The 18,545-nt window shown below is 44.6% G+C and overlaps 1 protein-coding gene across 1 annotated transcript in view; it reads right to left on the bottom strand.

Annotated features, from left to right (window-relative positions):
• HRAS (HRas proto-oncogene, GTPase) overlaps positions 1–18,545 on the bottom strand; it is a 98,453-nt gene that overhangs the window by 59,431 nt on the left and 20,477 nt on the right. Inside the window, exon 2 of the mRNA XM_083165279.1 lies at positions 587–710. Coding sequence (XP_083021405.1) covers positions 587–697 — 111 coding nt within the window. The 5' untranslated portion in view covers positions 698–710. The remainder of the gene's footprint in view (positions 1–586; positions 711–18,545) is intronic.

The following is an 18,545-nucleotide window of genomic DNA, read 5'->3' on the forward strand; positions in this document are numbered from 1 at the left end:
GAAGCTTATTAAATAAAAGTTATTCATTGTCAAAGGGAATTAGCCACAAATAGGGATGCCAATCCCGGGCAATATTTAAAAAAAAACAGGAATCGGGATTGAAAAATGCTCAATCCCAGGATTCCCGGATCTGCATTCCTTAAAAGAAAACCGCCCCTGTCCCCCATATTGACTTACTTTATGGGAGTGGTGGAGCAAGGCAGGTGGCAGTGGAATGGAGGCAGGGAGCGGGTGTGACACCGGAGGTGATTGTGTCACAGTGTGTGCGGCTGGGAGAGGTCGGTGGCGAGAGGGTTCTGGTGCCGGAGGTGCAGCACTGCGGTCTGCACAGCCTGACATATGACCTAGTCACGCTGTGCAGGCCGCACCCCAGGTCGCCATGCGCAATCTAATCCAGAAATCCTGGGATTGGAGTATCCCGGACATTTTGGGGCCAAATCTTGGGATCCCGCCAATCCCGATCCCGGGATTGGCCACCCTAGCCACAAGTCTATTTAATTAAATAACTACGAGAGAAACCTATAGTATTTTATATTAATAAATGGAAAAGTATGAAAACATTAGACATTTTCATTAAGAGACTCACCTCTATGGTAGGATCATATTCATCAACAAAGTGGTTTTGTATAAGCTGTATGGTTAAGGCACTTTTCCCAACGCCACCTGCACCCACCACCACCAGTTTGTATTCCGTCATTCTCCAGACACCCCTGTAAAAAACATGCAAAGACATTTTATCATCAAGTTAGGATACTTAAATATTTCGGACAGAAGTGGTTCTAGCAGTTTATTGTTGCAATTTATATTTATATATATCTCACATATACAGCCGTTGCATATCCTATTTTCCAATTCGCTTTGATCTTTAGAAGAAGAACTTATCAAGTTCCATAGTCAAATATACCTCAATTAAAGTTTTTATTAGGATTTGCTAGTGGAGAGTGATCCAACAAACATTACAAAACCTGTGCAGAATAGAAACTTGTGGACTGACCATGCTTAACCCTTTGCAGTCCACATTTTTTTTGCAATTCAAACAGTGGTTCAAATGCTTAAATTAATTATTATTTTTTAATTATTATTCAAAAATGGTCTACATTGAATGTTGGACGATGTTAATGTTCTTAATTTAAAGTGGCTCACCATTGGATCTGCTACTAGCGCTAGGGCTGTTGAGCCTGACTAGACATTGGATCTGAAAGGGTAAGGGCATACACACGTAGAGATGTGTGCTAAGCTATTTTGCTAAGCTATTTAGAGTAGGCAAATTTCCTGGTGTCCAGGTCTCCCATGGGGAGCACATACACATGCAGAGATTTGTGCAAAGCAATTTTGCTTAAGCAAAAAAAGGCCGGGTAGTGGTTCAGGATGAGCGATTGCGATCAGTATCTATCATTCTGTACACAGAGAGATTTGAAGACAATTGCTAAGCAATTTCACTAGATTTGGACTGCATGCACTGACTTAGTTAGCAGAAGATAAGTAAACTGTCGGGGCATACACACGGAGAGATGTGTGCTTACTTTCTAAGCAATCTAGTCAGATTGCTTAGAAAGATAAAACATTTGCCCCGTGTGTATTTCCCTTTACACACCAATCAATCAACTTCTAACTCAGTTTACAGATTGTGCTTAAAGAGACACTTACCGCTGGAGCCTGGATTGGTATGTATAGTGGTGTAAAATTAGTGTATGTATATCAATGTTATACTTTTCTCTGTGTCCAAGGGGGCCCATTAATGCCCCACATGCTGGGACTTGTGGATCGCCAAGTCCCAGCATGCGGGGAGGCATGCTGGGACTTGTAGTTCACCTGTAAAAAACAATGCTTTTTTTATTATTTATGTTTATCAGCACAGCATCCAACGCCCAGGGACAGCCCCCGGCTTCAAGCCTGGACAGTTGAAGCCTGGGAAGTACCCCCTTATTTGGGGGTCCCCACTCCCCCAGGTACACCGCCCAGAGCTGATCAGCTACGGTGTGCATGGTACGGCCAGGGGACCTTACGTAAAAAGTGGCCCCCGGCTATGGCATGACAGTGCGGGCTGTTGGAGCCCGGTGCTGGTTCCATAATACGGGGGATCCCCAGTTTCTTTCCCACATATTTTTGGAATCAGGACTGGTCCAAGAGTCCGGGCTGGCTTCAGAAATAAGGGGGACCCCTACGCTTTTTTTGTCCCCCATATTTTTGGAATCAAGTCCGGCTTAATGAGCCTGGGGCTGGTTATACTCAGGAGGGGGGACCCCACACCATTTTTTTAATAAATAATTTTTATTTTTACACGTTTTTTAATACAGAACCATGCACAAATCTCAATTATCTCTGCATGGTTCTGTCAAATTCGCAGTCAGAACCTGGTCTATTTTTTTTTTTTTTTTTAACAAATTTTGGAAATTTTTACCAAAACTCGCACTTTATTAACCCCTTGAGTGGTGTGTTTTACTGGGGCAGGACAAACCTACCAGGGCAGGTTTGTCCCACCCCAGCAAAACACACCAAAGATCGTAGGAGGCCGCCCCCCCCAAGCTCCACCTAACCTTCGCTAAGGCATTTGTACAGCGGAGGCTGGGCTCCCCTGCCACCGCTGCCCCAGCCGCCAGTCACAGCAGTGACCTCAGACGGCAGGCTTGGGAGGACTCGGGCGCCTGAACTCCCGAGTCCCCCCAAGCCACCCCGAACATCCCAGAGCCTGCTGCCTACGTCACTGCTGTAAACTGCATGGTAGCTGGCAGCTGGGGGGGGGGGAGCAAAGGTGATGGGGGGGGGGGAGGTTTGGGGGGGGAGCGACGGACAGCGCAGCTGAGCCCGGAAAATTTCCCTGGCATGCCACCCAAGGGGTTGAATTTGCGAGATGTATACTTTATAATGGGAAAACATCTGGATAAGAATTGGAGTGGGAGGGGAAAAAAATTTAAATAGAGTTAAAATTGTGCGATTTTCACGGCAAAAGGGTGCAATTTTTACCACGATTCGCATCCTATTAAAATGTGCTATTTTCAGAGAACGTGCGAATTCAGCCGTTTTTGTCAAAAAAATTTGCAAAAGTCTAAAAATCGCCCATTATCTTTGTTTGCAATAGGAACATTTTACTTTTAACAAATATTAACATGAGCTTCAAAATGTGATGTGCTACAATGAAAATACATGTACTAATAAAGGTCAGCTACCCACGGGGATAAGTATGAATTGCTTGTGCAATCTCCTGGCAAACACACACACATTTTTATAAGTATATATACACACACACACGAACACATTACACAATGTGGTGTCTTGTCTATGTATGTCATTTCTATAGCAGGTTTGTAATAAATCCACAACCCAGTGCTTCTGTAAGACAGTCTCCAAAGACCTATGTTTAACCCCATCCAAAAGGTCATTTCCTCAGCAACTCTCGGAGGGAGAGGAAGCTGAACAAAAGTTTCCTCTGCAGAAGACACATGGATTATACATAGCAATGAAACCGCCCTTTTGTGCTGTAAACATGTAAAGAAAATAAGCTACAGTATGTGCAAGATTGTCTATATACATAAAACAGAACAGTCAGCAAGAGCTTCTGAATCAATAATACACAAGGATGACCCAAATCTATATATAGGTCTAGTGTCTGATTGTATGTCTCCGAAATGCTGCCACCTGTTGGCAGCCAGTGAAACAACATCTTTCACACATGCACAAACACAGAGGCAATCACAAGGTAGCAGACTACCTTTGGAAGCATTTGCTTTGAACGGGCTTACTAGTTTGCTACATCAGGTTAAGATTTCCAGTTTATCATTTCCTGGCTTTCTTTCTTGACCTTTGTGCATCCTACTTACTCATACATTCTATGCCGGTGGTCTACTGTAGAATTACTTTCACAAAAAGCTTCCCAACATTGGGTGGGGTGCGCTAAGATCCGCAGCCCCTCTCCGACGCACATCGCCGGCTACCGCATAGATAAATTGTCACATATGCGATAATTATTGCAAAGGACTAAGAGCTGTCCTTTGCGTTGTGCAGAGGGTCCCCGGCAGCTCCCCCTCTCCCGTACGCGTCCGGATGCTGCTCCTGGGGGCGGGCTCTCCTCCTCCTCCCTGCACGAGGATTTGCAGTGCAGGGAGGAGGAGGTCACTGGTCCGGACAGCACAGCACTGTGCTGTCCGGACAAAGGTGAGGGGGGGGTCGATGCAAGGCGGCGTGGGTTGTTTTAAGAAGCCCATAGGCTTCTATGGTATATTACCAGCTTTTGATGGCAATACCACCCGCAGCGAAAAACCGGCATGTGGGTTTTCCTGCATATCGTAATGCAGTAAAAACCCAGATAACGGGGGTTTTACCACATTTTTCACTTTGTGTGTTGAGGACAAAGGGTGGGATGAACTCTTACAGTCCAGCACAGGCTGTTACATCAAACTGACTGAGGTAATATTTAAGTCACCTACACATAAGTAGTGTTTATTCTAGCACCCTGCACCTTTCAAAATCCATGCAGTTCCTCTTTCCTCCCTGAGGTGTCACTGACTGCCTGCTGTGGGGTCCTAGCACAGTCTGTTATGTATAGAGACAGGATTATATGCAATATAAAAAGCTTGAAATATGCATGAAAAGTGTTAAAATATGCTACATTAAATAATAAAAAAAGTAATTTTTAACTTATTTATTTAAAAATCAGCATACAATTAGTTGCAAATAAACCTTAAAAATAGGCCCACAGCATCTGCAGATGTCAGTATGCTGGCTGCTACAGCCGACTGCAGCGTCCAAAGCTCTTTTTGCATCAACTGCACGGACCCTCATCTCCAAAACCGATGGACCAAATGTCAGCATAGCGTGTGAGGGCGGCGCAGTGGAAGGCTTCTTCCCTGCGCCGCATACTCTCTGTGACACGGCATTTCCTCCGCGCTGAGTGATGTCACAACCCTTCCGCAAACCTCCTCTGCTTCAGAAGTCTGTCTCTTGGTGTAAAGTCCCAGGCCAGGGGCAGGCGAAGGTTCAGGAGCTTTGTAATTGTATCCGCCCCGACTGACTTATCCACATGGATTGGCAGCCTCGAGCAGTGTCAGACATAGCGTACATCCAAGGTTCCCCACACTGCGCACATATTGCCCCAGCCTGTACACTCTACCACTACCTGGCCAGCAGCAGCAGGGCAAAGCAGTGCTGTAACTCGGGGGTGGGAAGAGGACGGGGCCTAAAATATGCACCATCACTAGATTTTAGGTAAAATATGCAATAACCAGTGAGAATGGGCAAAACATGCAAATGCATATAATCCTGTCTCTAGTTATGTATCTAAATACAGACCTAACTATACTAGAACCATCAAAACACACAGCGACACCTCAGGCAGGAAAAGGGAAGAAACTTCTTAAATTTGAACAGTTGCAGGGTTCTAGAATGAACACTACTTAAGCATGCATAGCCTTAAAATTGTTATGTGCCTTTTGGGACAGTCTGAGAACCACTGCCTTAATGCATTTGACAACATTTATGAATTGAAAAGAAGCCAGATTTAAGAAAAAAAAATAAGACAATTGGGTAGCAGTCAATTTACAGACTGACATTTTACCTAGTGTTCCAGCTAGGCTGTTTTAGCAGGGCGCTGCACCCTGCCCGATTTTTAAAGGGCAAAAAGCACCCTGCCCCTCTCGCAGCGCCCCGCTAAAAACAGTCTCACGGGGAAGCCCAGCGTCTCCGTAGACGGCGATGCCCGGTGCTTCCCTGGCAGGAAAGAGGTGGCGGCCCGGGCACGCCCCCTTTCATGCCGGTGGCGGTGGTCCGCCCCACGGGAGCAATTTTAGCCCAAAAACAGACTTGTTCATACCTTACCATCCCAGTGGACCTGGAGTGGGAACAGAATAGTGTGTTGAGCGCAGCGAGGCACCATGCCCGAAGAATGGAGAGCGCAGTGAGCCATGCAAGGAGACGCAGTACACTTAGATGGTGTCCATGGCTACCTAGACACCAAAATATCCCACAGAAACGCATGTCAGCATGTTAAAGGTCAAAATTTTGACTATGTTGGTCAATTGAATATATCGGCATAATGGATTGTGTTGTATTGACCACGTTGGTATTTTGACTGTCAGTCAATGGATGTTAATATACAGAGTTCAGTAAAACATCTGTTGAGGAATCAGACTTAACCCACATTAACAGGTTTATAGGTTACACAGTACCTGGATGGGTTTACGGTATTCTAAGGACAATTAGCAACTGAGGCAGGAGCTGGCGGGTTAATAACAGTTCTTAAGAACAAGCAGCTCCTACATTCCCTATGGCGATCACATTTTGCTCCTACAAGTTTTAAATTCCTAGTGTATTATAAAGGGAAGAAACCTGACAAACATCTCTTTGTATTCTGTCCCCGTCTTTTGAACACAGAAATGTTATAGTAAGATGGTGGGGATTTCTAAGAACGCTCCTTGTGTGAGAAGCTGGAGATACTAACTGTATGTCTAATACCCCTTTCACACCGCACAAAAAAACCTGGGTCGATCACGGGTTGTTGCCTGGTCGATGTGCGGTGTGAAAAGTCCATGTCCAATATCCCAGGTGTAGCAACCCGGGAATCCGACCCGAGATAAAAGCATTGTTATTTCCAGGTCAGACCCAGGTTGCTGGGCAGTGTGAACGGGTAACCCAGGTTGAGCGACCCGGGTTCCGTTCACTTCTACAGAGGAGACAGCAAAGTCACCTCAGTGCTGCCTCCTCCCTGTCCCCCAGATGATATCAGCAATAAGCCGGGTCACTGAGCAGCTAACAGCGCAAATGCCGGGTTGCTCCCGGGACGATCCCATGTCCAAATCCCGAGTATGACCCCGCATTTGCAATAACTCGTGAAGATCGGCATCATTTTAGCCACACCCTCTCCGAGGACCCGTGTATGCAGGATTTATCATTATGGGGGCGGGGCCTAGACAGCGCACCCTAGCTAAATGTAATGTGATGCCGAGACTTTTAGTGCCACAGAGAGTGCAAATGTAAACATTACTAATCAGAATTGTAATACATTTTGCAATTAAACGAGTTTTGTTCATAATTTTGGCCAAAAAGTACGGACTTACTGTATTAACCACATCCAGGTAAGTCCAATAACATACTCTAGGAGACACCCCGCAAACCAGCCAAAATTATGCAAAGAACCGCTCATTTAATTGCGCATTTTATTCCAATCCTGATTAGTAATGTTTTAGACTTTCTTTCTGTGCGGGACTTTGATGTCTCTCAGTCATGCAGTTACATGTAACATTAGTAGAGTAAGAGGTTCATTGCAAAGTACAGTTACAAAGCAGTGTTACAAATACCTTAGGTATTATTTAAATTAGCAGCGGATGTAGGTTTAAAATCCAGTTATACTAATCCTCTGATCATATAGAAAACAAAATGCTGAAAGCTGGCAGACTGCCTACAGTTTGATGCCAGGCGTGCAGCGAGCATGAAGAAGCCAGTACACAGCAGGGAAGTGCCCTATCCTGGTTCTGCACAGATTTAACACCTATCACCACATATGACTGGCTAGCAATGTTGGGAACATGGAACCCCACCTAGATAATACACCGCTTACCACCACACACGCACATCAGAATTTCTATCAATTGATAAAAATTTTATTATTCCGTAAATCATTCTTCTCTGTCTATCTTGGGGTTAGTCCACATATTTTATGATTAGCAGCCACTTGTTTGGCCTATCACACTGACTAAAAAAAAAACAATGGAATTCTCCCAAAATTGTTTAAAGTCGGCTGCCACTAGAGGGTGCCCAACAGCAGCTATTCAATTGTTCTGCCATTGGAACACTCAGCAGCCACAGAGATTTTTTTTTTTCACAGCATCCTGAGGTGTAAGGAAAAACATGAGCAAACTCGGCACTTCGGGCATCCAAACAGTAGTTTGTACATCCAAAGCAGAACTTTAGAGGAGTTTAGCCATTTTCCACAGCTAAACCCTGTCTGTTTGGCTAAGACACACATGTACGCCTGAACCAACAATTGTATTGTGACAACTGTTTGGGCACAAACATCGCTGTTTAAATGCCCAATACAATTTAATTCCCCTCTTTGATTTTGTCCTGGACCTTCAACTTCGAGGCACCCCTGCCAAGTGCTTCACGGAAACCCAGTTTGGGAACCACTGATTTTTTAGGTCCAGATTAGGGGCGAGATGTACTAAGCCATGAAAAGTGATAAAATAGAGAGTTATAAACCACCAACCAATCAGCTTCTACCTGTCATTTTTCAAGCACAGCCTGTGACATGGCAGGTAGGAGCTGATTGGCTGGTGGTTTATAACTCTCCATTTTATCACTTTTCAAGCTTAGTACATCTGGCCCTTAGTCTTATTGCTGCTGACCATGTGCATTTGTTTATATCGTAGCTACTATGGGCGGGATGTACTAAAGGAAAAATGTACTAGGGTGGCGATACCCTAAAGAAGCCTATGGGGTTCTTTTCGCTGCCCACCGCAACCCCTCTGCCTCGCCGACTCCCCCTCCCTTGGGCTTACCTTACCTTCTTACAGGTCCTCCTGGACTCTGGAAGGCAAGCCCTTCCTTCCCCTAGCAATGCAGCCGGACGGGGGGGGGGGGGGGGTCTGGGAAGAGGCGCCGGGGACAGCTACGCTGAGCTGTCCCGGCTGCAGGGGAGAAGCAGGCTCCCAAGAGGTGACGGAGACCCCCAGCAGACCACATTACAGGTAGGCCTCCGTCATCACACTGTGATGCCAGCCGCATATGTTAGTACATATGCGCTGGTATCGCGGCGGGGGCATGGTGAAGGCTGGCGATGTATATTAGTACATCCCGCCCTAAAGGTTCGTTGCAGCAGGATAACAAGTTTGGTCACAGATCATGGGCCAGATTCTCTAAGCTTTAACCCCTTCCCGACATTTGACGTACATTTACGTCATGGTCGGGAAGCACTTCCCGACACATGGCGTAAATGTACGTCATGGATTTAAACTGTCACCGCGTCTATAGACGCGGTGACAGTTTCAACATGTCTGCTGTCCCTGACAGCAGACATGTCCGTGCATGCCCAGGGGGGGCTGCGATGCCGCCCCCCCGTCGGCGATCGCTGTGATTGGCTGTTCAGTGTGAACAGCCAATTACAGCGTTTTCCTGTGTCACCGGCGAATAACGTTCGCCGGTGACACGGGATCGGAGGTGATTGGTGCTGTAAAGTACAGCACCAATCACCGCGGGGTGTAAGGGTGACACTGGTGTCACCCCACCTCACCCCGCCCGCCCCCAAAGGCCGTGATTGGTCCGTCGGACCGACGGACCAATCACAGCCATGGAGGGGGGTTTAAACTAACGGTGACTGCACTGCAGACGCCATTCCGGTCTGGAATAGCGTGCAGTGCGGTCACCGTGCCCACCTGCCGCCATATACTGACCTGATCCTTGCTCCATACTTACCTGATCACTGCTTCATCACTGCTTGATCACTGCTTGATCTGTGCCTAGTAGTGTGCTGGATGCTTCCTGGATCCTGTTGCTACTTGTGCCTTCCTGTGCTGTGAAATTGTGCTGCTGCAGTGTAATAGCTAGATAGAGAGATAGATAGAGAGAGATAGAGAGATAGAGAGAGATAGAGAGAGATAGAGAGAGATAGAGAGAGATAGAGAGAGATAGAGAGAGATAGAGAGAGATAGAGAGAGATAGAGAGAGAGATAGTGTCAGAGAGTGCTATATTTTGTGCTGCTGCACAGGGGCGTAACTACCATAGGAGCAGGGGGTGCAGCTGCTATGGGGCCCAGAGCTGAAGGGGGCCCATCTTTGCTGTCAAACTAATATGTTTTGCATACATTTATCACCATCAGTTGCTAAATAGGGGGCCCTTACAAACTTTTGCTATGGGGCCTACGAATATCTAGTTACGCCTCTGCTGCTGCAGTGTGATATAGTTATAGATAGAGAGAGAGAGATAGAGAGATAGAGAGAGATAGAGAGAGAGAGATAGATAGAGAGGCCTAGTGACAGAGTGCTATATTTTGTGCTGCTGCAGTGTGATAGTTATAGAGAGATAGAGAGAGATAGAGAGAGAGAGATAGAGAGAGATAGTGACAGATTGTGCTATATATTTTTTATATAACTGACTGCTGCCCCCTCCTTTTGTGCTGATCAGTATAAATAAACTGATCAGCAACTTTTTGGGGGCGCAGGTTTTTTTTTATATATAGATATACCTGTCAGTGCTGCTGCTGTAGTGTCATAGAGTGATAGATAGTGATAGATAGTGAGAGATAGTGAGAGATAGTGAGAGATAGAGAGAGATAGAGAGAGATAGTGATAGAGAGTGTATATTTTGTGTCTGCTACCCCCCCTTTTTGGGGGTGCAGGTTTTTTAGTGTCCTAGAGTGATAGATAGTGAGAGATAGTGAGAGATAGTGAGAGATAGTGAGAGATAGTGACAGAGAGTGACAGAGAGTGACAGAGAGTGACAGAGAGTGCTAAATTTTGTGTCTGCTGCCCCCGCCTTTTGTGCTGATCACTATATCTGAGGTGATCAGCAACTTTTTTGGGGGTGCAGAGGTTTTTTTTTTTATATATATACCTGTCAGTTGCACTGTCAGTTGCACCAAAGGTTGTGCACCTGCTGCACCTCACTGGTAATCAGTGTCGCATCACTGATCACCTTTTTTTTTTTTTGTGAGTGCTGTGGGGTCTTTTTTTAATTTTTTTTTTACACACACTGTGATTTTGTGGGTGTCCTGTGGCCACTGTGCGCTGATCAGTGACGTACATCACTGATCAGCTTTTTCGGCACAGGGTTGATCTATTTTATTTTTTTTTTGATCAAATTCCTGTTGCCTTTGAGCGCTGTTCAGTGACAGACGTTACTGACCAACATCTGTGCTCAATTTTTGGCGCAGGACCTTTTTTTTTTTTTTTTTTAACCCCTTCAATTTTTTATTTTTAACCCCTTCATTTTTTTTTTTTTTTATTGGTATAAAGTATTTTTTTTTTTTCTGCACTACATACACACTACATATCCCCCGGGTTGAAATAAAGTTTGTACCCCCCCCTACACTATACACGTGTTGAAACATTTCACTACCAGTAACACAAAAATAAAAATGGCATCCCAAATGTCCTCCCAAATGTCCTCCCAAATGTCATCCCAGTCATCCAGAAGAATGTATTCAGCGGAGGAGGCATATGCCCTGCTTGCTTCTGACTCTGACACAGCCAGTGATGCAAGCGGGGAATTTGAAGGATTCGCCTTAAGCTCCTCTTCCTCCTCTGATGATGAGGGACCCCCTCAAAGACGCCCCCGTAGAGCAGCTGAGACCCCCCCCCCAACAATTGATCTCGTATGGACCCCACCACCAGACAATTTTGAGCCCCAGGTTCCTGAGTTTTTGGCCATGCCAGGAATCCAATTTGATTCCACAGGTCTCAGAGAAATTGACTTTTTCAAATTATTTTTCTCTGATGATTTTGTAAATTTAATGGTGGACCAAACTAATTTATATGCCCAGCAGTTTATTGCTCAAAACCCCACGTCATCATTTGCTAGGTGGACCCCTGTAGATGCAGTAGAGATGATGACGTTTTGGGGTCTGGTGTTTCATATGGGCATAGTAAAAAAGCCAGAAATTAGGCAATATTGGAGTACAGATGTTCTGTACAGTACTCCATTTTACCGTATGGCCATGACCCGGACTCGATTTGAGACAATTCTTAAATTTATACATTACACCGATAATGCACAGTGCCCACCCAGAGATGATCCCACCTTTGACCGGCTATTCAAAGTCAGGCCGGTCATTGATCATTTCAGTGCCAAATTTGAAGAGGTGTACATCCCTGAAAAATTTATTTGTATCGACGAGTCCCTTATACATTTTAAAGGAAGGGTTAAATTCCGCCAGTACCTTCCCAGTAAGAGGGCAAGGTATGGCATAAAAATGTATAAACTGTGTGAAAGCACCTCAGGGTACACCCACAGGTTTAGGGTTTATGAAGGGAAGGATTCAAGAATTGAACCGCCAGAATGCCCCCCCTCCCTCGTAGGTGTTAGTGGGAAAATTGTCTGGGATTTAGTGCACCCCTTCCTGGATAAAGGTTATCACCTCTATGTGGATAACTTTTACACTAGCATCCCCCTGTTTAAGGCCCTTGGTTCAAGAGGTACAGCAGCTTGCGGTACTGTGCGCAAGAACCAAAGAGGCCTCCCAAAAACGCACATTGCCCAAGTAATGAGAAGGGGTGAAAGCAGGGGAATATGCAACGAAAATATGTTGTTGGTCAAATATAAGGACAAGAGGGATGTCCTTATACTGACAACAATTCACGGAGACAGTACCACCTCCGTCCCTGTACGAGGTACCAGTACCCACACCTCAAAACCTAATTGTATCCTGGATTACAATAGGTACATGGGCGGAGTGGATCTTTCAGATCAGGTACTGAAGCCGTACAGTGCCCTGCGGAAAACAAAAATCTGGTACAAGAAGCTGGCCGTGTATATCATCCAGATGGCACTGTATAACGCTTACGTGCTATTCCGTTCTACCGGCCAGAGGGGGACATTTATGCACTTTCAAGAGGAAGTCATAAAGGGCCTAATATTTGGGAACCAGCAGGCAGAGGGCCCCAGTACTTCTAGTACTGGCCCCCGTATTGTACCAGGGCAGCATTTTCCTGATGAAATCCCCTCCACTGGAAAAAAGGGCAGGACACAAAAAAGGTGCAAAGTTTGCTATAAAAAGGGAATAAGAAAGCAAACTATTTTCCAGTGTGACACTTGCCCCGACAAACCCGGCCTATGTATAAAGGAGTGTTTTAAAATATACCACACATCTATGGAATATTAGGTTCATAATTTCACCGTGCTTCGGGGGTCTTGCTAATGCCACATAGCACCCACCATTCATTCCACCAGAATCTGAGCCGCAAAATCCAAAAATCACTCCTTCCCTTCTGAGTCCTGCCATGCACCCAACTGGTATTTTTTGGTCACATGTGAGGCATTGCCGTACTCGGGAGAAATTGGGGCACAGATTTTGGGGTGCTTTGTCTCCTTCATTCCTTGTGAAAATGAAAAATTTTGAGCCAGAACTGCATTTTTGTGTAAAAAAATGTAATTTTTCATGTTCACTGCCCAGTTTTATCAAAATTGGTGAAACCCCTGGGGGTTTGAAATGTACACTATACCCCTAGATGAATTCCCTGAGGGGTGTAGTTTGCAAAATGGGGTCACATGTGGGGGGGTTCCACTGTATTGGTGCTTTGGGGGTCTTGCTAATGCGACATAGCACCCACCATCATTCCACCAGAATTTGTGCTGCAAAATCCAAATATCACTCCTTCCCTTCTGAGTCCTGCCACTTTTTGGTCACACATGAGGCATTGCCGTACTCGGGAGAAATTGGGGCACAGATTTTGGGGTGCTTTGTCTCCTTCATTCCTTCTGAAAATGAAAAATTTTGAGCCAGAACTGCATTTTTGTGTAAAAAAATGTAATTTTTCATTTTCACTGCCCACTTGTATCAAAATTGGTGAAACCCCTGGGGGTTTGAAATGTACACTATACCCCTAGATGAATTCCCTGAGGGGTGTACTTTGCAAAATGGGGTGACTTGTGGGGGGGTTCCACTGTATTGGTGCAACATAGCACCCACCATTCATTCCACCAAAATCTGAGCTGCAAAATCCAAAAATCACTCCTTCCCTTCTGAGTCCTGCCATGCACCCAACTGGTATTTTTTGGTCACATGTGAGGCATTGCCGTACTCGGGAGAAATTGGGGCACAGATTTTGGGGTGCTTTTTCTCCTTCATACCTTCTGAAAATGAAAAATTTTGAGCCAGAACTGCATTTTTGTGTAAAAAAATGTAATTTTTCATGTTCACTGCCCACTTGTATCAAAATTGGTGAAACCCCTGGGGGTTTGAAATTTACACTATACCCCTAGATGAATTCCCTGTGGGGTGTAGTTTGCAAAATGGGGTCACTTGTGGGGGGGTTCCACTGTATTGGTGCTTTGGGGGTCTTGCTAATGCGACATAGCACCCACCAAAATTCCACCAGAATCTGAGCTGCAAAATCCAAAAATCACTCCTTCCCTTCTGAGTCCTGCCATGCACCCAACTGGTATTTTTTGGTCACATGTGAGGCATTGCCGTACTCGGGAGAAATTGGGGCACAGATTTTGGGGTGCTTTTTCTCCTTCATACCTTCTGAAAATGAAAAATTTTGAGCCAGAACTGCATTTTTGTGTAAAAAAATTTAATTTTTCATGTTCACTGCCCACTTGTATCAAAATTGGTGAAACCCCTGGGGGTTTGAAATGTACACTATACCCCTAGATGAATTCCCTGAGGGGTGTAGTTTGCAAAATGGGGTCACTTGTGGGGGGGTTCCACTGTATTGGTGCTTTGGGGGTCTTGCTAATGCGACATAGCACCCACCAAAATTCCACCAGAATCTGAGCTGCAAAATCCAAAAATCACTCCTTCCCTTCTGAGTCCTGCCATGCACCCAACTGGTATTTTTTGGTCACATGTGAGGCATTGCCGTACTCAGGAGAAATTGGGGCACAGATTTTGGGGTGCTTTTTCTCCTTCATACCTTCTGAAAATGAAAAATTTTGAGCCAGAACTGCATTTTTGTGTAAAAAAATGTAATTTTTCATGTTCACTGCCCACTTGTATCAAAATTGGTGAAACCCCTGGGGGTTTGAAATGTACACTATACCCCTAGATGAATTCCCTGAGGGGTGTAGTTTGCAAAATGGGGTGACTTGTGGGGGGGTTCCACTGTATTGGTGCAACATAGCACCCACCATTCATTCCACCAAAATCTGTGCTGCAAAATCCAAAAATCACTCCTTCCCTTCTGAGTCCTGCCATGCACCCAACTGGTATTTTTTGTTCACATGTGAGGCATTGCCGTACTCGGGAGAAATTGGGGCACAGATTTTGGGGTGCTTTTTCTCCTTCATACCTTCTGAAAATGAAAAATTTTGAGCCAGAACTGCATTTTTGTGTAAAAAAATGTAATTTTTCATGTTCACTGCCCACTTGTATCAAAATTGGTGAAACCCCTGGGGGTTTGAAATGTACACTATACCCCTAGATGAATTCCCTGAGGGGTGTAGTTTGCAAAATGGGGTCACTTGTGGGGGGGTTCCACTGTATTGGTGCTTTGGGGGTCTTGCTAATGCGACATAGCACCCACCAAAATTCCACCAGAATCTGAGCTGCAAAATCCAAAAATCACTCCTTCCCTTCTGAGTCCTGCCATGCACCCAACTGGTATTTTTTGGTCACATGTGAGGCATTGCCGTACTCGGGAGAAATTGGGGCACAGATTTTGGGGTGCTTTTTCTTCTTCATACCTTCTGAAAATGAAAAATTTTGAGCCAGAACTGCATTTTTGTGTAAAAAAATGTAATTTTTCATGTTCACTGCCCACTTGTATCAAAATTGGTGAAACCCCTGGGGGTTTGAAATGTACACTATACCCCTAGATGAATTCCCTGAGGGGTGTAGTTTGCAAAATGGGGTGACTTGTGGGGGGGTTCCACTGTATTGGTGCAACATAGCACCCACCATTCATTCCACCAAAATCTGTGCTGCAAAATCCAAAAATCACTCCTTCCCTTCTGAGTCCTGCCATGCACCCAACTGGTATTTTTTGTTCACATGTGAGGCATTGCCGTACTCGGGAGAAATTGGGGCACAGATTTTGGGGTGCTTTTTCTCCTTCATACCTTCTGAAAATGAAAAATTTTGAGCCAGAACTGCATTTTTGTGTAAAAAAATGTAATTTTTCATGTTCACTGCCCACTTGTATCAAAATTGGTGAAACCCCTGGGGGTTTGAAATGTACACTATACCCCTAGATGAATTCCCTGAGGGGTGTAGTTTGCAAAATGGGGTCACTTGTGGGGGGGTTCCACTGTATTGGTGCTTGGGGGGTCTTGCTAATGCGACATAGCACCCACCAAAATTCCACCAGAATCTGAGCTGCAAAATCCAAAAATCACTCCTTCCCTTCTGAGTCCTGCCATGCACCCAACTGGTATTTTTTGGTCACATGTGAGGCATTGCCGTACTCGGGAGAAATTGGGGCACAGATTTTGGGGTGCTTTGTCTCCTTCATTCCTTGTGAAAATGAAAAATTTTGAGCCAGAACTGCATTTTTGTGTAAAAAATGTAATTTTTCATTTTCACTGCCCAGTTGTACCACAATTGGTGAAACCCCTGGGGGTTTGAAATGTACACTATACCCCTAGATGAATTCCCTGAGGGGTGTAGTTTGCAAAATGGGGTAACTTGTGGGGGGGTTCCTAAATTTTAGCATCTTATGGTGCCTAGAAACCTACATGGTGCCTAAAAAATAATCTCATAAAAAGGAGGCTCCAAAATCAAGTAGGTGCTCCTTCTATTATGAAGCCTGTGGTTTGGTCAACGTGCACACTAGGGCCACATATAGGATATTTTTTAAAACAAAAGAATTGGGGGAATCAATTTTTAGTCACATTTCTCTAGTAAAATGTACTGTGTTCCTTAGAAAAATGTATTAAAATTGCAAATCTGCAAAAAAATTGAAATTTTGAAATTTCACCTACACTTTGTTTTAATTCCTGTGAAACACCTAAAGGGTTAACAAACTTCCAAAATGCTGTTTTGAATACTGTGAGGGGTGCAGTTTTTGAAATGGCATCATTTATGGGGGTGTCTCACATACAAGTCCCTCAAAGTCACATCAGAACTGAACTGGTCCCTAAAAAAATCAGTGTTTGAAATTTTCTTGAAAATTTGAGAATTTGCTATTCATATTGTAAGCCTCCTAGTGTCCCAAAAAATTAAAAGGAAGTTGAAATAATGATGGAAACATAAAGTAGACATATGGTCTATGTTAGTTATTAACTATTTTCAGTGGTATGATTATTTGTCTCACAAGCCGAAAATTTAACATTTTGCAAATCGCTAAATTTTCCATTTTTTCACGACATTTTGGTATTTTTCACAAAAAAACACAGACTGTATCGACCCAAATTTACCACTAATTTGAAGTACAATGTGTCACGAAAAAACAATCTCAAAATCACTGGGATAAGTAAAAGCAAAAAAAAGTTATCCCCACTTAAGTGAGACATGTCAGATTTGAAAAAAATGGCTCTGTCAGGAACGCAAAAACTAGCTCTGTCAGGAAGGGGTTAAAAGTGATAAAATTGAGATTGATAAACAGCCAGCCAATCAGCTCCTACCTGCCATGTCACAGACTGTTTGAAAAATGTCAGACAGGAGCTGATTGGCTGGTTGTTTATCACTCTCCATTTTATCACTTTTCGAAGCTTAGAGAATCTGGTGCCATATCTGGTTCCACAAACATGACAAGGACTTTAGTGTACTCAAATGGTCTCCACAGTCACCAGATATCAGCACGAGAGGATTTGGCAGAATTGTACTATGATTGCGCAAATGAAAAAATCAACATGGCCCAGAAAATCAGTAGTTCTCCCTAGTGTTACATTTATCAGCTCACTATTAGCCATTCGATCTCAGAATTATTATTTAGTAATGATGTTTTGAGCACCAGTGACTCACAGACTTCCCCCAAGGTCAGCAGCAGCGGACACGAATTGTATGGAAACGACAATCTGATGCCCTGTCAGCAGTCTCTGCTCACATTTCTCCCCACCAATCGAAGTATTTTCAATTAGAAGAGGCAGCGAAAATTGGGCCGCTACAGCTAAATATAACAGACGCAGGCCGACTAAATGGCTTAGCCTGCCAAAAAGCATATTGATTTGGAGAAATGCTTCCATTAGCAGTGTCAGAGAAAATGCATCTGATGTTCTCATGTCTTCACTGTGTTTAGCGCTCAGCTTTCCTGAAAACTATACAGACTGGGTAAGAGACAGACAAAGGCTGACACTTGGGGGTCATTCACTAACGAATGTTCAAATGTGCAGTATCCCACAACAAACAATTCATTTCAGTGGAACTACTCCCACTGCAGTGTTGTGTGTACAGCTGTGGCTATAGAACATTGCCCATATAAAACAGGGACCATTCCCAATGATGTCATCAGTGGCCTACAATCTATTCTACGAATGACGTATCCGCAAGAGGCCGCACACTGGGGGGCGAAGGTAGTTTACTCGCTATTAAGCAAGTTCGGCCATGTCCCAATGTTTTGGGGACCGCGCATGGTCTATTATGTACATGTGCAGCCCCCCTTTTGCAAATGACTTTGGCGACTTGCATAGTTGCTAAACCATTCGAAGCATCAGCGCGGGCCAGCGGCATTTATGGGAGTATCCATTAAACCTCTGGGCGTTCCCATGTGTTACTTTCACTGAGTGCTAATACATGGGAGAAAGTAAACACGGTCTTCTCCATTTGAAATTGGTAGAATCTGGGACTTGTGGTTCCACAACTAACAAAAGAAAACTTGTGAGAGAATATTTAGCACACTATCGTTTTCTTTATATATACACAGGTTGAGGGGGATATTCAATCCCCGACAGCATTGAGCAGGGTATCTAGGCAGAACGAGCCCGACATCACAAGCTGTCGGGCTCGTTCTGCCGAGAACGG

The sequence above is a fragment of the Crinia signifera genome, chromosome 11, assembly GCF_055691185.1.
Source record: "Crinia signifera chromosome 11, ASM5569118v1, whole genome shotgun sequence".
Classification (NCBI taxonomy): domain Eukaryota; kingdom Metazoa; phylum Chordata; class Amphibia; order Anura; family Myobatrachidae; genus Crinia; species Crinia signifera.